Source organism: Chironomus tepperi, unplaced genomic scaffold (genome assembly GCF_022539635.2).
Source record: "Chironomus tepperi strain 1889 unplaced genomic scaffold, CSIRO-AGI_Ctep_v1 contig_376, whole genome shotgun sequence".
Taxonomy (NCBI): domain Eukaryota; kingdom Metazoa; phylum Arthropoda; class Insecta; order Diptera; family Chironomidae; genus Chironomus; species Chironomus tepperi.
In genome coordinates this window covers 3,885,001-3,910,403 of record NW_027226498.1, presented here as the reverse complement: position 1 = coordinate 3,910,403, position 25,403 = coordinate 3,885,001, and the positions used below count along the sequence as shown (strand labels likewise).

General features: G+C 28.1%; 3 protein-coding genes across 17 annotated transcripts in view; 2 read left to right on the top strand and 1 right to left on the bottom strand.

Annotated features, from left to right (window-relative positions):
* LOC139095806 (small conductance calcium-activated potassium channel protein-like) overlaps positions 1-22,607 on the bottom strand; it is a 121,318-nt gene extending 98,711 nt beyond the window's left edge. For 10 of the 13 annotated variants that reach the window (XR_011544896.1, XR_011544898.1, XM_070647283.1 and 7 more), the window contains exon 1: positions 21,974-22,607. The gene's annotated coding sequence lies outside the window, so the exon portion shown is untranslated. The remainder of the gene's footprint in view (positions 1-21,973) is intronic. The other 3 variants (XR_011544895.1, XM_070647281.1, XM_070647289.1) reach the window with 1 other exon arrangement.
* On the top strand, positions 1,883-3,895 carry LOC139095808 (uncharacterized). Its single transcript, XM_070647295.1, has 3 exons — positions 1,883-1,990; positions 2,234-2,670; positions 2,884-3,895. The coding sequence occupies exons 1-3, from the start codon at positions 1,947-1,949 to the stop codon at positions 3,666-3,668; spliced, it is 1,266 nt and encodes a 421-aa protein (XP_070503396.1). The 5' UTR covers positions 1,883-1,946; the 3' UTR covers positions 3,669-3,895.
* LOC139095807 (neprilysin-2-like) lies at positions 4,435-12,958 on the top strand. 3 transcript variants are annotated; one of them, XM_070647294.1, is made up of 7 exons: positions 4,435-4,711; positions 4,808-5,209; positions 9,244-9,449; positions 9,842-10,987; positions 11,718-11,788; positions 11,878-11,907; positions 11,972-12,958. In XM_070647294.1, exons 3-7 carry the CDS (start codon positions 9,440-9,442, stop codon positions 12,446-12,448), a joined length of 1,734 nt encoding a protein of 577 aa, XP_070503395.1. In that variant the 5' UTR covers positions 4,435-4,711; positions 4,808-5,209; positions 9,244-9,439; the 3' UTR covers positions 12,449-12,958. The 3 variants fall into 3 exon arrangements, with proteins under 3 accessions (XP_070503395.1, XP_070503393.1, XP_070503394.1); XM_070647292.1 differs by lacking the exons at positions 4,435-4,711; positions 4,808-5,209 and adding exons at positions 8,614-8,623; positions 8,691-8,855; XM_070647293.1 differs by lacking the exons at positions 4,435-4,711; positions 4,808-5,209 and adding an exon at positions 8,622-8,871.
* Positions 22,608-25,403: the final 2,796 nt, after the last annotated feature.

The following is a 25,403-nucleotide window of genomic DNA, read 5'->3' as shown; positions in this document are numbered from 1 at the left end:
TTTAAATCTAAATATTATGATCACAAAAATTGATTTTCGATAGAAGCTCTAGGCATTTTGCCTATTGAAAATTGAAAGTTGATAGAACAGGTTTTTTGATTTAATTGAATTTTATTATAAATTTCAAATGAATATTTTGAAATTCTATTGAATTATCATTTTATTGACTTCGTTGATATTTAAAAAGTTGAAATAAGAACTGTTGAATTTTTAAGAATAAAAGCTCGTTCTCTTAAATTTGTATTTTTTTGTGACGTCATAAGTCTTTTAGCGATTTTAGAAAATTGTTAATATTTTCAAAAAGCATAACAGTAAAAAAATGTCAAATTATTTAGTTAACTCCAAAAAAAGTAATTTCCTATAATTCAAATATCGCATGAATTTCTTTCTAAAACCAAAACAAGTATGTATGCATATTTTTATCACATCAGATTCAATATTTGTTTAAAATAGATTTATCCTTTACCAATTAAAAAAGTTAAGAAGGCATCAATTAAAAAATTAGTTGCATTTTAATTTTATCATTTCAAATCATCAAAAGTATCTCAATTTAATTGCATTTGTAATTTAGAACCTGAATATGACTAGAGTGATTCTTTCTCAACCCTAAAAACTTCCACATCGCAGATTTTTCAATTTCATATTCTTCTTTTTCTCTCAACCGCAAAAGCATTTCTATCATCATAACAATATTTTTTTATCCGAACAACCTTCTACAACACCTGCACTATGAGAAAGTTGATTTTTTTATACTGATGATTTTGCTTTCTCTGTCGCATAACCTATTGTATGTATTTACCACCCCACATCAAAACTAAGAACTTTATACTTCATATTTCAGTACTCATTCATCTCTTACTCTATTGTCTTATTATACGTCTACAAAATCGAGAAGTGAAAAGAAAAAAGCCTGTGCAATTTATTTTTATGTCTACATCATTAAGCATGAAACATGTAAATGTGTAATACATCATCAACATAAAAAGTGATGTAAAAAAACGAACGTGAGTATGATATGAGGTTTTGAAAAACTTGTAAAGGTAACGCACGTAACCTACGTAGGTATTTTATAGGAATGACTTCAATGAAACTTTTGAAAATATCAATCTAGCTTTACACAAATCAACTTTTTTAAACTAAGTAAGTTTCGTATTAATTATTTTAACTTAAAATTTATTTAATTTATTACATTTTTTTCAATAATTAAAATATAAACCTGAATTATCATCAATAAAATACTTGTACCTACAAAAAAATACTCAAGTTTATTCTTCCTAACGAACGAAAATCACAAGTAAGGAGATGGAATTTTGAAAAGGTCAGTAACCAATTTAATTCATCTTTTACTTGACTTTTAAAGAGTTTGACCTCTTGTCGAACAAAAGAATAAAACATTTTAGTACAGAATAATTTTTTAAAAGTTTATCTTTTGAGTTCAGATATTTTTTATCAAAAGTTAATATGGAATATGATTCGTATATTTTATTTAAGTAATAGATATCAATTTACTAAATTACATGTTGAATTAACAAAACGATTAGCACATGTCAAATATTAAAATCACGAATGTTGAATAAATATTATCTCTTCTCCAAATATGACACATTTCAGTGTTGTTGTACGTAAAAAATAAACTTAAATTTTGAAAATAAATACAAACTCTTTTAAATTCTTCTAAATTCAAACAAATATTATTAAGTTTTCATGAAACTGAGTCAAAATAAACTCAAATAATGGAAAACCTTACAAAACAGAATCATTTTCAAAATCATACTATACTTTTAACTTAAGTGATAAAATTGTCTATGAACAACACTGGTGCTCAATTTACTCAAATATTTAGGAACCAGAAGCCATATTTACTTTCTTGATTCACTTGCAAGTAGAATTTTAAGCAGTAAAGAAGTGCTTCTTTAGTTACTAAGTAGCTTTTCTGTATTTTTAAAATGAGTTGCATATACAACTGGATAAAAGAAAGGGAAACTAATAGGTATGTGCATATATATCATAAGCATTTCCGTATAAATTATTGAATTTACTCAAAAGCTCTCATTGTCAAATATTTCAAATGATGACAAAGTTTTTGGGTCTGTGGAACATTTTTGAAAATTTATAAAACCCAGTTAAAATTCTTCTTCTAAAATTTAGTTTAGATATTGTTTGAATTAAATTAATGAACATATCATTCCTTATTTAAAAATGAACGGTCTTAATTAAATTCGAATATTTTCAGGTCAACTAGATTAATGTTTAGTATTTCACCAGTAGAGGTTGAGTTTCCGTTAAAAAGAAATAAGTTTCTCAAAAGATGCAAACATAAAAATTTTGAAAAGCTTGTAATTCACGAGACTCCGTCATTGTCAAAAGCACACGATCTTTTAAAAACACCATGGTTTCGTAACAAAGTAGTCAACAGCAACAAAGTTTTCAATATTGAATTTCAAATTAATGAAGAATTACCAAAAAGTATTAAGACATTCCGTTTTGATCCAGACGTTTTTAGTGAAAAATCATTTTTGGTCATATTTAGCTCGACAGTCGAGAAAAGAAAAAAGTTTTACTGGAAGGTTGCAGGAGACAATAAATTTTTATCATTTGAACTGTCGGATAAAACTTTATCAGATTTTTTTCAAAATTTCATAGCACACGAAGTCAAAAATAACAGAAATGGTTTGTATAAACATTTTTTTTATCGTATTTTACTAAGGTTAGGCCAAGAAACACGGGTTTGCATTTCCTGGATTTTTGATGCACAGACCTGTATATTTTGGCTGAACCTTATACTAAGTCAATTCTTTGCCTACAGGCTTGAAGTATTGGACAAAGTCAATGTGCAAACATGAATATAATTGTGGTTTTATTTTTTACTATTTTTTATTTAAGGACTTTTATCAACATTTGAACCAAATTCGGAAATTCATATTCGTGATTTCCACAGAATAATTGGCCATCCATTCCTTTTATTAGCTCCGAAAAATACTTGTGAAGATTTGATAAAAAGATTGATTCCTAGTGGATTTGATCTTTATAGTGGAATGGGCCACAATTTTCTCGTTATGGCAGCAGAACAAACTCGTGATGATATTGTTGATAAATTACTTCCATACAATTTTGATCTTAATGAAGGTATAAGTGGAATGTATTCACTTAATAACACATTAGTTATTGTAGGATGTCATATGAAAAATATACAATTCTCGGCCATTGACATAGCATGGCAAAATTACACCGTGGGAAGTGATACAGAAGATCAAAGACGACGAAGCAATAAAATCATTATAAGCTTGCTTAACGGAAACTCAAGGCTTCCAGGCCCACACGTCGCATTTAAATATGAGAAAGCTTCAGAAGAAGTCAAAAATTTCATTAACATTTGTGAGAAAGTTCATCGATATGCACAAAATGATGAGATAGAAAATTTAAGAACAGAAATTGCTAACCATCCTCATTTAAGACACTTTTGTGATAGAAACAATCAATCAGTAATGTTTTATGCAAAAAAGCAACAAAAACTAGAAATTGTAAATTTGTTGTCATCCCTTAATATTTCAATTGGAAGTCATGAAGACCCAGAATTTGGCTACCTGCATCAAATACCTTTAGAATGTGTATTTGAAAAGAAAGCAGTTATTAAATTTTTTGGACTAAATCAGGAAAATTGCAATTAGGTTATCATGCAAAGAACATGCTCTCATGAGCATTGGATACAGAGGGAATACTCGCGAGCATGCTTAACTAGTATATTTAATTAGAGCAATTTCTTAGTCTTGTAAAGATCTAAATAATGTTTAGTTTTTTTTGCATCTATTTCTTGTCTATTTCCTAATTTTAAACATTTGTAGATCTGATATGTATGAAATAAAACTTAAAAATAATAATTTTATTAGCAACCTAAGATTGATTTTCGCATTTATCTCTAAAATCCGAAGTGAAATCCCGTAGAACAATAAATAATCTACAATTTAAACAGTAACTGTTACTTAATGATAACTATTATAGAGCGTAAATTTAAATCAATATTTAACTCATGTTTATTGTTAAAAAGTCAGCAAAAATTGCACCGGATAGAGTCATTAAATGAAAAGCAAAATGTACAAAATGTGCTGTAGATCATGTTGTCCCAAAGGAGACATTTAATTTTTTTACGCGTTTTTGCACTTGATTTTTTTTTTCGGTGCTTCAAGAGTGGAAATGTGAAGCACAAAAGAGGGAAAACAAATGGTGATAAACGCTATTTCCTGAAAGATTTTAAAAGAATAGTTCAATAATTTAAGACTTTGATTGATAGATTTTCTGAAAACCTCATAACCACATAACCTCATAACTTTTTTAACCAAAATTGTGGCAGTAAATCCTTGTAAGCAGTTTTTTATTTTCATTATTTATAGATTTTTTACGCCAGTCAAATGAACGAACAACCGAACAAAGTACACAATTAAGCTTCTTTCTGAAATAATTTTTTTTAAAAATTATGGAGTATTTGTCTTAAAAATAATTTAAAACTTACTCAAAACAGAAGTGAGGAATAGCAAACAACTTATAATTTTTGTGAAGATTCCTTACTATACAATCCATTGAGATTTTTAGTACATACTTTACTCCATTCGACACTAGAAGCACAGTGAATGAAGATATAAAGTGAAAGCAATCATGAAGGTTTTAATATACTTATTAATCGCTATTTTTGTTCATTTAAATGTTTATATAAGAGGTACGTATAATTTTATGTCAATTACATAATTTGATAACAATTTAGTTTGACCATGGAGGTTAAAAATCAATTAACATAATTTATTCTTATTATTAGCACTGCCAACTTATTATCAGCATCCAAACGATTACTATTATAAAAAAAATTCAATTAGATTTACGCCAACACCAATTCCAGATATTGATGATTTCACAACAGAATATTCACAAGAAAATTTTGATGATGATGATGATTTGAGTGCTGCTGCTATAGCAACTTTAGCTGGTTGATGCGTTGATTAATTGTGTAGATTAATGAAATTAAGTCTGTGAGACCGCTAATAATACTAATAAAGTATGTGTTCTGTGTTTTGGAAGAAAACCAGTCAAACTAGATATTTTTGGTGTTTGTGATATCTAACATTGGATAAAGTTCAAATAAATACACAGTGAATAAGCAAATTATTATATTAATTAATCGTTAGTCGTTGCAAAATATTCGGTAGTTTACTGGAAAAAGGTTCAGTCTTAATTTCAAATTAGTTTTGACCGTTATAAAAAATGATGTAAAAGTCTATACATTTTCTACTTGAACATGGACACAATGTTTGATAACATACATATGATTTGAAATTTAAGAATTAATGTTTTTTTTTAGACTGTCATTTATTAATTTATTATTAATGTTATTTTTCTTTTAAAAAATGGAAATTTTTACATTTCCAAAGTCTGACTTTTTTTGCAGAATACAACAAAAAGAGAACTTCTCCTACTTACCAATTATTTTAAAATAGGGTTTAACAATTTCATGCAAGTATCCGCAATACTATTTGTAATACAAGGCTCCCGCAGATTATAATTTTCAATAATCTTTCTATGAAGATTATAATCTTAAATAATCTTTGTATGAAGATTATTAAAGATTATAATCTTTGTATGGAAGATTATAATCTTTGAAAATTTTGTATGAAGATTATAATCTTAATAATCTTTGTATGGAGATTATAATCTTTTCCATACAAATCCTTTTAAAGATTATAATCTTTAAATTTATTGTCATATTAAGTTTTTAATTATTACAAAAGTGTAATTTTTATCAAACTTTCGAAAAAATCTGAATATGGCTTTAGTATTTATATCTAGTATGAAAAATTATTTGGAAAAGCCGAATTTTACTTAATTTTGGTTATTTGAGATGAAAAATCCGTGAAAAACCCGTTTGAAAAGCCGAATTAGGCCTTGGTTTTCATAATTAATATGGAAAACTTTTCAAAAAAGCCTAATTAGGCCTTGGTTTTGATATTTAAGGTTGAAAATTCCTCAGAAAAGCCAAATTTGGACACAATTTTCTTATTTGGAATGTAAGTCGACTCGGAAAAACCAAATTTTGACTTAATTTTCTTAATTAAGATGGAAAACTCCTCAGAAAAGCCAAATTAGGCCTTGGTTTTCTTAATTAAGATGGAAAACTCCTCAGAAAAGCCAAATTAGGCCTTGGTTTTCTTAATTAAGATGGAAAACTCCTCAGAAAAGCCAAATTAGGCCTTGGTTTTCTTAATTAAGATGGAAAACTACCCAGAAAAGCCAAATTAGGCCTTGGTTTTCTTAATTAAGATGGAAAACTCCTCAGAAAAGCCAAATTAGGCCTTTGTTTTCTTAATTAAGATGGAAAACTCCTCAGAAAAGCCAAATTAGGCCTTGGTTTTCTTAATTAAGATGGAAAACTCCTCAGAAAAGTCAAATTTGGACATAATTTTCTTATTTGGGATGTAAGTCGACTCGGAAAAGCCAAATTTTGACTTAATTTTCGTATTTGAGATGAAATAGCGTTTAGAAAAGCATATTTTTGCTTAAACTATACACAAAAACTCTCGAAAATATTAATTCTAGTTTCAATTTTCTTAAAACAAGGGTGAAATATTCCTGAAAATAGAATTTTTCGCATTGATTTTCATTGTAGTTGAGTGAAAACCTAGTTTGAAACCTTATATACAGTGAAAAGTCAGCAAAAAGCTCAGAAAATAGATAATTTCGCATAAAATGTTTATTTTCCTTATATTTGAAATTAAATTCACTGTATTAGAAGCAGAGTTGGCAGGACTTTGGAGTCCGGACTTTAAAAGTCCGAAAAGTCCCAAAAGTCCGGACTTTGAAAGTCCGGACTCCACTAAAGTCCGGACTTTGAAAGTCCGGACTCCACTAAAGTCCGGACTATGAAAGTCCGGACTTTTGGGACTTTGAGACTTTGACTTTGGGACTTTGGGAATTTTTGGACATTTTTTTTCAGTTACACTGCGTAACCCGAGCTAAAAAATTGAATTTTTTGACATTTTTTTCGGTTACACTGCGTAACCCGAGCTAAAAAAGTGAATTTTTTGACATTTTTTTCGGTTACACTGCGTAACCCGAGCTAACAAAGTGAATTTTTTGACATTTTTTTCGGTTACACTGCGTAACCCGAGCTAACAAAGTGAATTTTTTGACATTTTTTTCGGTTACACTGCGTAGCCCGAGCTAAAAAATTGATTTTTTTGACATTTTTTTCGGTTACACTGCGTAACCCGAGTTGGACTTTGGACTTTGGACTTTGGACTTTGGACTTTGGACTTTGGACTTTGGACTTTGGACTTTGGACTTTGGACTTTGGACTTTGGACTTTGGACTTTGGACTTTGGACTTTGTTGCGACGGGTTACGCAGTGTAACCGAAAAAATGTCAAAAAATTCACTTTTTTAGCTCGGGTTACGCAGTGTAACCGAAAAAAATGTCAAAAAATTCACTTTTTTAGCTCGGGTTACGCAGTGTAACCGAAAAAATGTCAAAAAATTCACTTTTTTAGCTCGGGTTACGCAGTGTAACCGAAAAAAATGTCAAAAAATTCACTTTTTTAGCTCGGGTTACGCAGTGTAACCGAAAAAAATGTCAAAAAATTCACTTTTTTAGCTCGGGTTACGCAGTGTAACCGAAAAAAATGTCAAAAAATTCACTTTTTTAGCTCGGGTTACGCAGTGTAACCGAAAAAAATGTCAAAAAATTCACTTTTTTAGCTCGGGTTACGCAGTGTAACCGAAAAAAATGTCAAAAAATTCACTTTTTTAGCTCGGGTTACGCAGTGTAACCGAAAAAAATGTCAAAAAATTCACTTTTTTAGCTCGGGTTACGCAGTGTAACCGAAAAAAATGTCAAAAAATTCACTTTTTTAGCTCGGGTTACGCAGTGTAACCGAAAAAAATGTCAAAAAATTCACTTTTTTAGCTCGGGTTACGCAGTGTAATCGAAAAAAAAAATATTAAAATACTTTAAAAAAAAAAAAAAAATTTGTATGGGACTTTTCGGACTCCCAAAGTCCCAAAGTCCGGACTTTCAAAGTCCGGACTATTCTAAAGTCCGGACTCCACTAAAGTCCGGACTTTGAAAGTCCGGACTCCACTTTTTTTTTTCAAAGTCCGGACTTTGAAAGTCCGGACTTTCAAAGTCCGGACTCCACTTTAAAGTCCTGCCAACTCTGATTAGAAGATTATAATCTTCTATATGAAGATTATTTTAAAGATTATAATCTTTCTATGAAGATTATTAAAGATTATAATCTTTGTATGAAGATTATTTCGGATTATAATCTTTGTATGGAAGATTATAATCTTGAAAATCATTTTGTATGAAGATTATAATCTGCGGGAGCCTTGTTGTAATAGTTATATACAAGTGCTTGAATTCATAAGTAATTCTAGCACTTGTATACAATATTTGCAAACAGTATGCGCATAATTGCATGCAATTGTCGAACCCTAATATAAAATCATTTTACTTGTAAAACCAAAAACCACTATACATACAATTAAAACTAAAACCACTATACGTTTAACTAATTTTTTCTAAAAAAAAAAAGCATTTGAACAAAAAATTAATTCAGCAGTATCGTGTAAACCTTCACAACGTGAGACTTAAAATCGATTAATTTCTCTAACTTTTTCATCAACAGCAATTATAATTTTTCATCGCAGATAATTATTTCCTAATATGAAAACTTTTATGCATTTGACATTAATTTTGTTGATAAAAAATTCAAAACTTATAACATGTCATGAACAATACATGGAGTGTGCAAGTATCGGATGTGTTCATGCCTCAGCCACATTGCTATCAAGAATTAACCCAAAAATAAATCCGTAAGGGGAATTAAATGTAATTAATTAATTATTATGTATGAGAACAGAGTTGAAAGCAAATTAAGAGCTTATAAATGCTTCGGATTTAGTGTGTATGTATAAGTCGATAAAAAAAAGCTTTGAAAATAAGTATGAAGCTTTAAATCTGTATTGAAAAAAGATTCTGCCGCCGCAAAAAAGGTTGCCCACCACTGGACTAAAAGATATGCATGTCATAGAACCTTGATATTCATAGAAACATACACAAAGTTTAACATATGCAATGATGAGAAGCAACATTAATTATCAACATTTTCTTTTATCATGATATCTCGTTCAGTCTACAAATATAAATATGCAAAAAAAGTTCACTGACATTTCAAAAAAAAATCTTTATTTTCTTTTGCAGGTGTGATGACTTTTATAGTTTTGCATGCAATAAATTTATACAGACAACATATACACCTGATGAAAAATCGATTGTGAATACAGAGTCATTGTTGATAGATCAACTTGATGAAAATTTGCTTCGTATTTTGAGCAAACCAATTGAGGGATATGAACTGTGGCCGCACAAACTAGCAAAATATCTTTATAAAAACTGTATGGATACAGGTGAGATGTTGATTATTTTTTAGAAAATTTATATTTTTGGGCTTTTTCATATTTATTTATAATATAATTGCTTCGGAAACTTTTTTAAGAGAAACTGTTCTCTTGTCCTTTTTCAAATCATATGAAGTAAAAACGCGGCTCACAGCCTTGCTTTGTAGGCTCTAGGTATTAATTTGATCCAAGTATTGGTTCATATTTTCTATTACTATTATTCACACTTTGAGAATAATAATGAATATTTTACTGCAAGAAATATGTGACATTCAATTATAAACTTTTAATTAAAACTTCCTATTCATGACACATTTAAAGTTTTATTATATAGTTTGCAACAGCACAATATAAAGTGTGATATGGATAATATTCATATATAATTATTCCTTTTACTCCAGATAACATAAGATCTATGGCATATGACAAAATCCATAAACTTTTAAATTCCTTGGGTGGATGGCCCATTCTAATGTCTAATTGGCACGAAGAAAATTGGTCATGGGAGAAATTTATATTAACTTTAAGACGTTTTGTTGGAATCGGTAATGGAAAGAATATTTTTCGTGACGATATTTCTGATGGACTCAACAATTTGAACATCGGTAATGATGATGTTCAAGGCATAACAAGAAATTTTGAGAATGAGGAGCAAACAGTACTTGAGCACGAATATCCAATTTTCATGTATCAAATTGCAATAGCACTGGGTGCACTTAATACAACATCCGTGCAAAATGAGCTCAATGAGGCACTTGAACTTGGAAAAGCTTTGAATCAATTGCTCAATGGACGAAATTTTCATCCAAGGAGTCGAATAAGAGCTGCTGAACAGAAAGAACTCAAAATTGAGTTAGATTTCTTGAGATGGATTGAAATTTTTGACAAATTTAAATTAAAGTCTGCTGAAAGTGCACTCGTTGACCATACAAAAAGCGTTTATGATAATCTTAAAGATTTGAAGAAAAAATTTTCAAAACGAACTTTTGCAAATTACATTGTGTGGCGTATCATTGATTTTACGACACAATTCCTTGATGATAATGCTCTCGAGAGTACTTTAAGGCTGTTTAAGTCAACATACGGTGTGATTGATCGTGAACAACGATGGAAGCTGTGTACACGTATTACAAGAAAATATGCTGAGTTGGCTTCAGGTTCACTGTACGTAAATGATTATTTCCCAAAGGAGTCGCGTGATATTGCTATGAAAATGGTGCAAACTATTATTGATGAATTTCGTCGTACGATAATTACATCCGACTGGATGGATGAGAAAACCAAGACAGGTGCCCTAAATACATTAAATAATCTAAAAGTTATTATTGGATATGATGAACGGTTGCTGAATGTAGAAGAAGTTGAAAAATATTATCATGGAATCGAAAAAAACTTTACATCTGAATTCCTCTTTCTTGCAATGCAATTAAACATTCAACAAACTGATAAAAGTTTTCAGAATAAATTTAGGAATATAAGTGATTGGACTCTTTATGCAAAACCGACAACAAGTAAGGCGAGTTACAATAGGAAAGACAATAGTATTTGTGAGTAGATTTTTTAAATTATCTTGTAGTTTTTCATGTGCAATTTTACAAAAATATACTATCAACAAGGACTGATGTATCCTTGAGTTGTCTTATGATATACTCGTATCTTTGCAATGTGCAGATTCCGTGATTCCGATATCACTTTAAACAGTGGATATAATGTCTGTGGTAAAATTAATTATTAATCGCAGTACTGTTAGCTTAAAAGACTAGGTCCTTCAAACATTTTATATGTATATTTAAGTTGCTATTAATAGTTATGAGAAACTTCACATGCTACATTTTCATTCTCTATATTTTCCATCTCACTTTTCTTTATTCCCCTAACACTTCCAGAATGTTGTTTATTCTCAAGTCGAAAACAAAAGTGATCTCAAAGCACTTATGAAATGACGAGGATCACTGTAGAGGCAATAAATTGCTTTCTGTCATAGCTAATTTTAAAAGACATGTTGCTCAATTTTATATATTACATGTTTCTTACCTATCACTTTTTTTGTCATTTGTTACTTTTGAAATTTTTTGGTGTGTTTATTTTTCAATGTCATTTGTTATTTTGTTAAGCTATGTTTACATCCCTTCAAAGGACTTACTTTCAATTTCTCAAATAAATACAGCTCCTTGACTCATACATATACTCCTGATTTTTTCATTACATCTACATTTTCATTTTATATCTACACCATTTTCACGTGAGAATGTATTGAATTTGTCTTCTTAAAAACAGATTTTGCGGCAGCATTTTTCCAACCACCAAATTTTGACAAGAATAGACCAATGAGTATGAATTTTGGTGCTGTAAGTATCATTTGTAAAAAAAAATTATTAGCACCATTCTGACAAAAAATTATTTAAAAATTAATTTTTTTTGTCATTGTTTCAAACAGATTGGTTCGATTATAGCTCATGAGTTGACTGTAAGTCATTTAACAGTAGACTGTGATAAATTAAAAATTGTATTTTTAAAACCCTTCCTTGCAGCATTGCTTTGACAGATTTGCAGAGAAGATTAATGAATGGTCTGAATCATCAATTAAGGAATATGTGTCACGCCTCAAGTGCTTTACAACACAATACAGTTCTTATATAGATCCTGACATAAATGAAAATCTCAATGGCACTGTCACTGTTACAGAAGATACAGCTGACAATGGTGGTATTAAATTGGCATATCGAGCTTATGTGAAATGGATGAAGACATTGAAAGGTCCACAAAGTCAATTGATTGCACTTAAGTATACACCGCAACAGCTCTTTTGGATATCATACGCGCAATTCTATTGTTCTGTACAAAGAGATGAAGTGAAAAGATCTCAACTTGAGTCACATGAGGTTCATTCTTTTGATAGATTTCGTGTGATTGGACCGCTTATAAATGCCTTTGAATTCTCAAGAGATTTCAATTGTTCAATTATGAGCCGAATGAATGGTGATAGCAAACGATGTACCATTTGGTGAACAGAAAAAGGTCAAATATTTTGTTGTGTTATGTGTGGATTATATTGGCGGTAAAAAAAAGGTTTTAAACCAAAAAAATTAAAGGCAGACATTCTTACGAGCGCATTTTTTTGAAGAAAGGCAGCCTAATAAAATATGTTCGGTCGGCTGCCGAACTTATTAACTTGTAATCATTTTTATTCATTAATATTTTATTTGAAAACATTCCTGAAATTGGCTGGGAATGAAAAATTTTACTCGGAAATTATAAAAATGCGCTGAAGTCACTTGAAAGGAATTGTACAACTTTCGATTCAATTTAACAAATTGTTGTGTTTACATTAGCATGCAAAATTTCGCATTGTCAAGTATAATCTGTATAAGAATATCTATATATCTTCCTCATTGGTTTCTAACGAAAAAAATTTCCTGTCACATTACATGATTTTCGTTTCCACAATTCAATTCACATGAATGCGTTCAAAATTTGAAATGTAAATTATTCATACCGCTTTCTCAAAATGTCAACTTTTGCTCTGGTGAAAAAAACCTTCAATTATATTCACAAACATTCAAAGCACAGAGCTTATGAATATTTAATTTTTCTAAAATATTTGTTGTTGATAAGATTATGATAAATATAGGCGCAAAATTATAAATGAATGTACTAAAAATAAATATTCTTGAATAATTGATTGATTGCAATTAAATTTATTGATTATCAATTATCATGAGAATTTATGCAGGAAACAGTTTTTTTCTAACTCTGTCAAACGGTGTCATTCCGCTTTATAAGCTCCGTCCTCTTATCATAAAGAGGGGAATTTTAGTTCTCAAATAATTGACTAAAAACTTCATAAAATTTAAAAAAAAATTAATTTCGAGTTTATTCCGTTTTGTTAATTCTTCGTTTATGAAAACTTTATGTGTTCATTCCAAACACTTTTATGAATAACATGTTCTTCTTTCATGTAATTATAGTTAATTATAGCTGCAACACTACAAGTGAATGACTGTTTCTAATTTTACGATTATTTATTTTAAGAATAAACACTAAAGTAGATTTTATTTAAAATAAAAAGAACAAGCTTTTAAAATACCTTGATGACATTCTGTAACCATGTGAGTAGCTCTTTCCCTGTTAGATTCAGTATGTTTTGCTTACTTAAATTAACCTCATAAATCAATATTTTTTTAGCTTGAAATTAAAAAAATGGTAAAAATATAAAAGTAAAAGTTTATCGATTAAAACTTGCATTATAAATTGAAACTAAAAACAGTCATTCCCTTTTAAAGTTTGAACATACTTATGAAATAAGCAAGCTCTTAAAAGAGCATTTAGAGGATTTACAAATAAAAAGAAAATATTAATTTTATAAACGAATTTTTCGATGTAGTGCAAACAACTTCAAAACCTGTTAATATTTCAATAGTAAAAAATGGAGAATTTAATGTACGCTTTTAATAAAAACAAGTTACTTATTAGAAATGAAAAATATTAAATATTCAATATGAATTTTCAATATTTTTTTAAGAACACCGTTTTTAATATTTTCCATTGTAAAATATAATTTAAAAATTCCTTGTTTGGTTTATATCATAAAAAATTCAAAATCTTAAAGTGGTATATTTGGTGGAAGATTATAGGTTGGTTTTTTTGAATTTAATTTGAAACTGTTTATGAAATACCTACTTAGATAAATTAAAGTATTTAACGTTCATTTGGTATCAAGAATAATTCCAAAATTTTAGAAAAGTTATATTTCTCTTTTTATTTATCAAATTCTTATGTCCATTTTTCCCATCAACTAGTCTTTACTGGGGTAGTAACTAATTGGCATGAAACTAATGCTTCCAACTTATAAATGAGCATTATTTTTAGAAATAAATAAAATGTCATTTTATTCAATATTACACATCATTAAAGGATTAATTTCATAAATCATTAAAGAGCATATTAAAATAATCACCCGACTTAACCTTCAATAAGATTCATAAGATGAAAAAATAAGAAACAACGTTTATCAAATATCATTTTATGCTGACATTCGAGCTTGTAAAGCTCATAAAAAAACACGAAGTGAAAAAAGATTTTTGAGTGGTTTTTTCTTGATTTCTATTAAAAAACAAAACAATATCTTTCCGCGTTGCCGTGCTTTCCCACAGAAAAAGCCTTAATAAAATATTAATTTGATATTAAATGAGGCTTTAAAACTTCTTTGTTGTTGGGTTTTAAAAAACATCTTTTATAATTTGTAAGATTTTATTTTTTTTTCATTCAAATAAACATAAACAAAGCTTAAAATTGGCACACTTTATGAGCATTTTGAAAAACTAAAAAAAAAAAGCTTGCGAATTTTATTGATATTATAGCTCTAATCCGACTTTAACCTAAATTTAAGAATTTACAAGAAAATTCAAGCTTATCATGACTATAAACTCACAAGATTGAGTAATGATTTGCCAAAATCCTTTTATTGTTGATATATTTGTATCTCACATTGGGGTCTAAAGCGGAAAGTAAGACAATAATTCATTTGATATGCCTATAGTGTAGAAACTAGTGAAAAGTGTACAGAAAACAAAAATAAAATTTCTCTCAAGGGCAATAAAAGATTATTTGGGTTGAGGGAACTTTCAAAATAATCTGACGCTTCACTTGCTCAGGAATCAGTTTTTAGCTAAGTTTTTAGTGAGAGATTTAAAATTCAATTTATTTCAGTGAAAATTTTCAATTGAAAGGTGTTACGACGACTAAATGGAAAACATTTTTTTTTTGTTTTCCGATGGGAAAATAATTCAAAGTCGTGGAGCTTCAAAACAGATAAACTTTTAATCTGGGTTTAGTACACGATTTTGCTTTTACAGTTTTTTTTACTGTTGTTGAAAAGGATATTTCTACGGAAGTTTGTGGGTAGACCTTAAAGGCATTGATAGGAAATGTGTTGAAAATTAATCAGATGATTGAAAAATATTGAAAAATTTATAAAGATGCATAAATCTCGTGGGTTTGAAGAACTGTCAAGCTTATGTTTTTAGCATATTGATTGTCAATATTCATACTTGAAAAGTAGCGATTTAGATTTAAGAAGACCCTAGAATTCTACAATTAAATACTTTTTTGTTTCAATAATAAAAAAAATGAATAAATTGATTGTAAATCAAAATAAATCGATGATAAATTTCAAACCGTAGCTATGAAACTCATTCGCATTCATTAATAAAGTGCTGAATGCGATTAAAAAATAATTACGATGGTAATTAAATTCTAACTGTTTACATGAGGATAAGAATGAAAAATCATTACACGCTAATTTTTAATGAGTGCGATGATAAAAAAGATGAGATAAATTTGAAGCATGAATATTTTCCCACTTATAACGTACAAAGTCACTTTTTATCAATATTCCTTCCGCATCCTTAATAAGAATTTCCTTTAACGACAATAGACGCTTCATATAAGTGGCTCACTTTCTTTGACTGTATAAGAAAATAATAAGAACAAAAAGTTTTTACATTGAACCAAAGTTTTAAAGCAAATGATTCAACAAGCAAACCAGGAATGAAAGAAGAAATTCGGTTCCTATAAAGTCATTTCCGCGCATTTTTGTCTTGGTACATTAATTGGTTGCTAGATTTAGATTGAGGGTTCCCGGGATAGAAATACTGAGAAATTATTAATTGCACAAAAAACGTAGAAGTTGTAAAATGTTTTGTACAAATTTTATTACTTAATTAGCGTATGGAACGTATAACAACAACAACAAAAGTTAAGCATATAGATAAAGAACAAATTTTTAGTATTTGAGCACACAAGAATTATGATAATGGCCATGCTGAAAAATGTTATAAATGTAAAAGTTTTTTGTATTATGCAGAATGTGATTCTCTGAACTGTAGCTAAATTTAGATTTTATCGTGTAGAAATAAAACTTGCCAGTTGTAAGAATATTGTAATCCGATGAATCTAAAATGAGCTCAGGCTTTTAAAATGAAGTAAGTTATTTATAAAGCTCAGAGTATATGTAGAGCTCGGTGCAATAACTCAGAGTGTGGCTATCTAAAATTCGAAATTTTCAACATTAGATTGTCAAAAAATTAAAATATTTTTAAAGAATTTCTACTCTGACTTCTTTTATGAGTTTATCGTTACTTCAAAATTCGAAAACAGACAAATAAAATTATTGCTTATTGCAAGTGTAAATTAATTTTTTTTAATTTTAATTCAATTTTGCATATTTCAAGCATACATATAAATAAATTTCCATAAATTGAATTTTATTTTATTAAAAAAATCAATTGTTAACGTTTTAAATAAATATCCAATTAATTCTACTTCCCTTTCAACAAATCAATAATATGGATTTAAAACCATCAATCACAGAAAAAAAAATTGTTGAAAAAATTTAGAGCAATAAGAAGTTTTTATACGGAAATAAAAAAATAAAAACAAATTAAATTTACACTTTGTTCGTCTAATTTAAAAGCGTTCATTTTCTGTGTGGGCCGTGAAGAAAGCTCATTTTATCTTTCCATTTTTAGACAAAATAAAGTGCACGTATCAGGATAATAAATAGAATTACCATTGGAATAAATTTTGCTGGAACCCCATTGAGAAGAACAAACAGAAATCTTTTTTTTCCTGTTAGGAAATTGCTATAAAAAGCTGAAAATTTTGAAAATTGAATCCTTGACCAGTGAAATTTTTTGAAAAAATTCATTTTTTATGGGATGAGTAAAAATTACATCCGTTATACGTAAGGAATCTTTTAAAAAAGGTCAATTTAATTAACTTGAAAAGTTGCACTAAGCACTTGTAACCTTCGACTCGACTCCATATATTCGAGCCGACTTCGAGCTCTGTTAATTTCATGTCTAAACAATATTTTTATTATTAAATAATTAATTATTTTAAATGCTAACTAAACCTGATCTAATAATAATGAATATTATAATAAAAATGAAGAATAATGATGAGAAAAAGAAAAAGAAAAATAAATATTAATATGACAACAAGCTATGCGACAGTGAAGAACAGGATAAAACTGTGATGATAAGTAAACACAATCCAGAACAATGAACAAGGAGCGAGAAAAAAAAATTGCAGAAGTGAAAAATAATGCGAGCATTTTCTCTTCATTTAAATATTTTCCTTGCAGGCGGTAGGAAGTGATTCAAGTTTTTAATGCCAGATATATAGCAAGCTTAAAGTAATTTTTCTTTGTTACATGAAAGTTGTGACACTTTCCTTTTTTATTCAAAAACACTTTTTAATAACACACTAACATTTCATATACTTGAAAGTAATTGGTGTATGCGAAAAAAAAGCTGTGACTATCGAGAGTATCAAAGTTATAGGAAAATAAATTTGACAGAACTAATAAAATGATATTTATTGCATTGAAGTCAATAGCCAAGTCAATTTCGTACTCGAGGTAAAAAAAAAAGTTTCAGTTCTAGATTTTTTCTACTGACTGGGACTCAATATCATTAATGTTTACTATTCATCAAAATAAAATATTTGAACTCATTTAATCTTTTTACATTAGGCAACGGTGATTTAAGAACTCAATGTATTATTTCTACTAAAATTTTCGCACTTAAGGTAGGACTATTGCCAAATCTTTCAGTTCGTTTCTCTTTGATCTCTCATTGTAAATAACATAAGTCAATTGATGTTTTTAAATTGAAAAGAGCAGCCAGTAGACGATTTAGAATAACATCTATATCTGGATTTGGTTTTTATTTTGTTTTTCAGATCTCTTTAAAACCTGGGAATTCAATTGATATTCTTAAGGAACAGTGTGGTTACACGAGAGTTGTATTTCAAATATTAAAATCAATAACCATATTATGGAATAAGAATTCAATATAAAGGTCAAAACCCCTGTCAAAACCGACCTTAAGAAATTTGTTGTACATGAATATTTATTTTTTTGTAACTTATCAACTACTCTTTGTGATATACACAGCATAGAATGAATAAGGTATCAAAGAAAAAAAGGAAAAGATAATAACCATATTGAATTCTTTCTAAGTATCTGAATTCTTAATGAAGTTCTTAGATTATTGATAATGTCAAAAGTAAGGAAGATAATAATAATTTATTCAGATCATATTAAACCTTGAATAGCTCGATCTATAAGTCTACACAATATTCCTGACAAGATGATGTAAGTCTAGTTTTGTAATATATAGACAGTCATATAAATGATGATAGGGTAAGATTATCAGTCTTAAATATAAATCATTAAATATTTATGGTATGTATTATTGATATTGTGTTGCTTAAGGCTGCCTTGCCTGGTTCATTGGATATCAGATGCTTTTATTGGATAATTTAGAAGAATATAAAGTGTTTTGGATCTGTTTGCTGGGATTTCGGCAATCAAAAGTTAAAAACAGCCAATCAGCATAATAAAGCTCAGGAGCTTTCAACCAAAAAGATCCATAAAAATGCTTTATAATTTTATAAAATACTATATAACCATTTTTATGCCATCCTTATCATTTTCTTTCCATTACATTGAACCTGCACTTTATATTCATTATCGTAGTATCAGTACATGTACAAAGAGCTCACATGTGAGTGAAACAAATCTCTTACACTTACTTTGATATTCCATTTTTGCTTCTGCTTTTCTTCAACTATAACTCTATTAATAGCATTACTATGGAATGAAAAGTAAAGAGTTTTTGTACTATATTCAAGACTGTATTACTTTCGACAGATGATAAATAAAATATATTTAAACTTACGTATATAGTTTAGTATCATCACCATCAATATATTCCAATATTGTCTGTGGTATTGAATGAATAGGATGAAACTTTTTTTTCTTCTGACTAAAGCTATTCCATGAGTAAATTCTTATGAGAAACTGCTAGGTATGTTTATATATCTATAATTTATTAAGTATTATTTTTTTTTATGAAAATGTGCAATGATGAATCATATTACACCAAAATCTATAAATATAAACTTGATTATAAATGCTTACATAATATGAGAAATGTCTATTCAGGTGATGATTGAGTTTTTTTAATTAAAATATTATTAGAATAGATTTTTAACCTATAAGAATCTTCGAATTGATTTTCCATCCCACTGACATTAATGAAAACATAAAGGTCTGCCTGTAAAACTTCTATAAAAAAGAATTCATAGAAAAATATTTATTAAACATTTTAATGAAAAATTAAAATTCTGAAATGTTCATTCATGAATTATGGTCAACAAAAAAGCACAATCAGTCTTTAAAGCTCACGCTCTGCACTTTTATTTTGTATAAAAAAAATAACCATAATATCGTCAATTGTGAACATGTGTTCTTCATCATGATAAAAATATAAAAGAGAATGATGAAAAAGAAACTTGATTAAAAAAATAAATGAAAAGTTAAATTGTAAAAAATTAGAGGGAAAATATGGAAACGTGTTTGCAGAAGTTCTATGAAGATTGAATTTGCTTAGAATTTTTTGATCAAATGAGATTAAAAGGACACACATTAAAATTTTACCATCATGCTTGATGGAGTTTTATACTCATAATGTAATATTCAAGTCACTTTTTCATTTAATGAATTTTATAAATACTAAGAAGATCGATAGTATCGATACTTTCAAGGGAACTCCATCCCTCCTTTTTGGAAAAAAAAAATTCAAATTGCTTCCTCAAAAACTTTCTAGCTACACTCCTAATACTTAGAAATTTCAGTCAAATAGTCACAGAACATGGTGCTTACGCCATGCAAAGGGCTAAAATTATTGCTATTATTTTCAGTCAAAACTTTCGCATTTCCTTTTACAAAACAAATAATATTAACATTTATTGATCGTTAATTTATTTATATAAAAATGTTTTTTTTTTTATATTTCTTTCTTGAATGAAAACTTTGTCTATTTCAATATTTCATCATTATTCCGCTAGTTAGACAAACAAAAAAAAGTTCTTGCTGTAGTATGTACATTTTTTTGGCATTATGGTTCATGAATTTCATTGTGGCACTGGCATACTTTCTAATTTCTTTTCTTGAATAGAATTTATATTGACTTACATCATAAATAACGTCAGACATATGCGTTTTGAACTTTTGTAACCATTCGTGGTTTCCTTATATTAAGACATTTTTTCATTCTTAATGATTTAAAAAAAATGTCATAGCGTCTGAACAAAGAAAACATTTTAAAATTTAACTCCATTAGATTCCTTCTGTTCACATTTACTGTAGTTTTAAAACCAATAAATATTTGAACACTCGTTCCGAATCCTTTAAAATATTTAATTTTCCCAAACGTCATGTATACTTTTTAAAACGTCACAAAAGTGATGAAAATAGGTCAACAGTGCTCAAATTTATCTAAATCAATAAAATCGTTTACAATGGAATTTCAATTTGTTTGTACGCACTTTAGTATTCTTAGAATTAAGGTTTTGAAATATTCAAGAGTTTTTGAGTACTAATTGTGTTGAATAAAAAGCTGTAAAAAAATATCTAGATTTTACCTTTACATGAAAAGTTTTCTTAAGTACCATAAATTGAAAATTCAGATTGTATATGAAAATTCAATAAAAAACATTTTAAATACGATGCATCATGAAAATTAACTCAGAAAAAAATGTAATCTTATTTAAGCTTAATCCACATACACGAAAGTCGTTGTGTGTAAGACAATGAAAGTATATTGTGAAAAATGAGAAAGGAAATATAATGTTGAACATTATTGATGATAATGTAGAATGTAAGTGAAAAAGTCTCGATTAAAAATTCATTACATCAATATCGATCATCTCTCACATTGAATGAGTATTATAAGAGGCGATGGCTGCAAAATAAGTGATTTTTTTAATAAACATCATCATAATCATTACATGGACGGCATCATGGTAGGAAACGATTGAAAGGGACAGAATTGCAGTTAGCATACAAAAGTGGTATCGAAAATTGGCCACGGATCTGTACAGTCAAATTAGACAACGCTTAGAATAAAAACTAAAATAATGAATGCTGAGGCAACATCGGTAATAAAAAATTAATTTAATTATGCTACCTCGCTAAGTGCTAGTAATACTGAAAAGCACCTTTGTTCGAGCAAGAAAGAAAAATTGCAAAGATATATTAATGATTGACAGGTAGGAATACAGACATCAATTTTGTGACTTGTGAAATATGTCCTTTGTTAGCTTGTCCAATTTAATAGATAGATTAACTTTGTCATAAACAAGATTTAGGATGCTGTTGGTTGAAAGATTCATGATTAAACATTTTAACGCCAAATTTCTAAGCTATAAGAATATATTGTTTTTGGTATTTTATTATAACCACTTTTTTAGACTTGCTCCTTCAGGGCTTAAGAAATCAACCCATATCCTTAATTACTAATTTAGTTTCCTCGGAAACATAATGTTAACCGAATTTTAAGTCATTTAATATGTAAAATGTTCATTTTAGTTTTTCCTTTTCATATTTTCGACGTCATATCTGAATGATTACTAATAAACCTTTAAATAATCAGAACCAGAGTTTCAAAAAATATTGTACTCACCTCAAAACAAATTCAGTATTTTACTAATCCCATTAAAAATGAATGTCCTGTTCTCGTTTCACTGACTGACTTTCATTTCGTCATTAAAGATTCACCAAAAAAAAAAACATCTCTATTCCATTTTATACAATAAACTTTTTCGTTGTAAAGTTGTATGTCAGTACAATTTTTTTTACAATATTCACGATTCTATGAGTTTCAGAAGACTTAAAATAGCTTAAATTTACCACAAGCTTTCCATTTTCTTCCACATTGGTTTCTTCATCAAGTTTAGAACTTTTTCTGTTTAAACTGGTCATATATTAAATTGTAATTTCTCAGCAGAATATATTTGCAAAAATTGATAGTTACTTAATGTTTTGATTAGACTATTTCAAAAAGCTTTTCCTTCAGATCAATTAGCTAGTCATAAAATTGAATTTTTAAGAAGAACAGCCAGCTGATAATTTATGATTATTATTTCACACTGCGGTTAAATTACACAAAAGGAGATTGGAGAAAACTCTTTTCTTGTGCGCAATGAAAATATTTATGTTAAAGATTTGTGTTACTTCGAGGTGCTGATTTACTATTAGTTTCACATTTATTTCGGTTTATTACACACTTTATTATACACCTTGGCTTGATTTCATCCCAAAATGAATATGTTTGAAATATTTTTATTCATATCTGTTTTGCAGAATTTTCATTTCTTTGAAAATATTTTTATTGTATGTGGAATTTTTTTCCGTGCTGATTTTTAATACTTTTGTTGATAATTTATATTATGAGTTTGTATTAGGTATTTTAAAATTTATTCCTATGGATTTGTTTATTTAATTTAATTTGCGATTATTTCTTGTAAATACGTTTCAACTTAATTACTTCTTCTAATAAAATCTACATGATTGAAGATTAAAAATAATTTTTTACTTTTGGTTAAAACTAGTCACTTGCATTCATTTTTTCACATTTCGTTGCTTAAATATGTTAAAATTTCTTTCAAAAATCTGATATGAAAATTCCAATAATTATTTTTCATATATAATGTCACTTATTGGTAATGATTTGTTTCAAATTTTCCAAATATACGTTAAGTAAAATTTCATTCAAATTGTTTTTCATAATTCGACTCTAAAAAATCAATTATTTATTGATTTTTTTTTTATTCTATCATATTTCAGTGTCATGGGAGCTAAAATGCTATTAACTTGTATTACTTGAAAATAATGTGATTAATGTCACTTGGAGTGTTCAAAATTTATATTAAGCTATTTTATTAATAACTTGCTTTCCATGCGTTTATTTTTGAACAAATTTAAACTGTCAAAATATATCAAAATATCAAAATATATAGTCAATCTGAAAACTGATTTATGTCTTTAAGTTTATGTTTTTGTTATTTCACTATTTTTTTTTTGGATAATATTGTGTTTAAAATATAAATTATTGAATTATCCGAAATGTTTCAGTTTCAATAAACATATTTAAACCTTGTTATTTATTATTTTCACAGGTGATTCATTTTTTCTTTCAATAATATTTTATAATTTCCAAAAAAACTCATTTTTTATTTTCACAGACTTTATAATTTCAAATCTCATTGCCTCTGGTAATCTGACAACTTAGTAATCCATCCGAAAATGTTTCTTTAATTATTATTCATAAAAGCTCTCAAATGTTTTCATTTTAATTTTGTTTATTGGACCTCATATTTCATAAGAACTTCTTAATTTTTTATTCATTTAAAATGATTATGTTTCACTTGGTTACGGGATGACTTTATAAGATAAAAAGATTTTTTACTCCAAATTTGTTTATAGTAAAATATTTAAAATGTTTTGAATGCTAAAATTTCAAGAAGTTTAAACAATAAATGTCAATTTACTTTTTAATTCATATGAGAAAAAAAAATCACTTTTTTTCTTATTATTTAATTTACTTTCATTTTGTATATACAACAAAAGCAATTATCTAGAATTTACAGCATACAATTAAAATAATTTTTCTTTTCTGTTTTTCTTTTTCCACTATTTTGAATCTAATTAGTAATAAAAATCAAAAAGCACGTCTGAATGCGCTGAAATCTGAAATTAAACTGACGACACATGCTAGTAGATGAGTAAATTTTTTCTTGTCGGAAAAACTCAGAACGGGAAGGCTAAAATGTGCTTTTTGTCGATAGAAAATGTGCAACAAGAGAGAATTTTCCTCTCAAAATATTTTCTTTTTCTCATTTACTTCTCTCGGAGAAGAGAGAAAGGAAAAATAGAGGAAATCAGCTGTGTATTCATATTATCCATCCATCAAGTTATAGAAATAGGAGGAAAGCTACAAATATGTATGTTATGTTGTTATTAAAAACTCTTTGTGAATATTTAGCTTTCAATAAGAATAGTGCAAAGTCATCAAATTGAGCATTTGCAAATAATCATTTAAAAAGTATTAAAAAATATCTTAGTTCTCTCAGTCTTCTGTTGATTAAATATTAGGGCTTGCCTAAGAACCGCAAGTCTGCATTTTCTGCATTTTTGATACACAGGCCTGCAATTAATAGTTGTACCTTAGAGTTTGTCCAAGATAGAGTTTGCCTGCAGTTTTGGATGAAGCCTATAAAATATTTTCAGCACAATTTTGCTCTATAGTCATTCATTTCCAATATTTAATTAATCTTGTTCAAGTAATATTTTAGACATCATATGTCGCTAAACAAGAATACTAACCTTACTTACAACGTCAGTCAGTCAACCTACTATACAAAGCATAATATTTTATTGTCTACATATAATGTGTAAACATTTTTCTTATTATTCGTAGTCCTTTTTCCTGTCACTGCCCGTCCATTTGGAAACATATTGTCGTTATGATATCCATTAGTCATTCCTAAATTGAGATTTATAAAAACGATTTCACTTTTTATTTACTCATTGGACCGATCGTATACGTAATGGAGTGCAATAAATGATGAACATAATAATAATTATGAGCAGTGAAAAGAAAATTTCTCAAAAATGTTCATTTTTATTGAATTAATGTAATGAACACAGAATTACACTGTTTTGACAAAGGCTTAAAAGCTATACTTTAATATCTCGTAATCCTCATATCCATGATACTGACGTTATTTTTTTAAAGCTTTTATAAAATAAAAAGGGGTTTGAGTAGTCGTACAACATTATTAAATTTTATCCAAACAATTTGAACACATTCTACATGTTCTTCCATTCTTCATATTTAAACACCATGCACATGTGACATTTACTTTGAATCAAACGTAGCATGATCAATTTTTTAAATGAAAACTCGCAGAAAACTTTTAAATACACCCCAGTAACCAAGCGCAAGACTTTCTGAATCTAAAAATTCCAAAAGATTTCTGAAAATAGATATTTTAAAACTGACTAAGGCTAACATCAATTTTATTTTTTTCTTTTGTCTCGACCAATATCTG

Bases quoted from the DNA above. Each gene is read 5' to 3' on its own strand.
- LOC139095808 (XM_070647295.1), top strand. From the start codon at position 1,947: ATGAGTTGCATATACAACTGGATAAAAGAAAGGGAAACTAATAG. The intron at 1,991-2,233 runs GTATGTGCATAT...GAATATTTTCAG, and splicing joins AAAGAAAGGGAAACTAATAG to GTCAACTAGATTAATGTTTA. The intron at 2,671-2,883 runs GTTTGTATAAAC...TTTTTATTTAAG, and splicing joins AGTCAAAAATAACAGAAATG to GACTTTTATCAACATTTGAA.
- LOC139095807 (XM_070647292.1), top strand. From the start codon at position 8,707: ATGAAAACTTTTATGCATTTGACATTAATTTTGTTGATAAAAAATTCA. The intron at 10,988-11,717 runs GTGAGTAGATTT...TCTTAAAAACAG, and splicing joins TAGGAAAGACAATAGTATTT to ATTTTGCGGCAGCATTTTTC. The intron at 11,908-11,971 runs GTAAGTCATTTA...CCTTCCTTGCAG, and splicing joins TTATAGCTCATGAGTTGACT to CATTGCTTTGACAGATTTGC.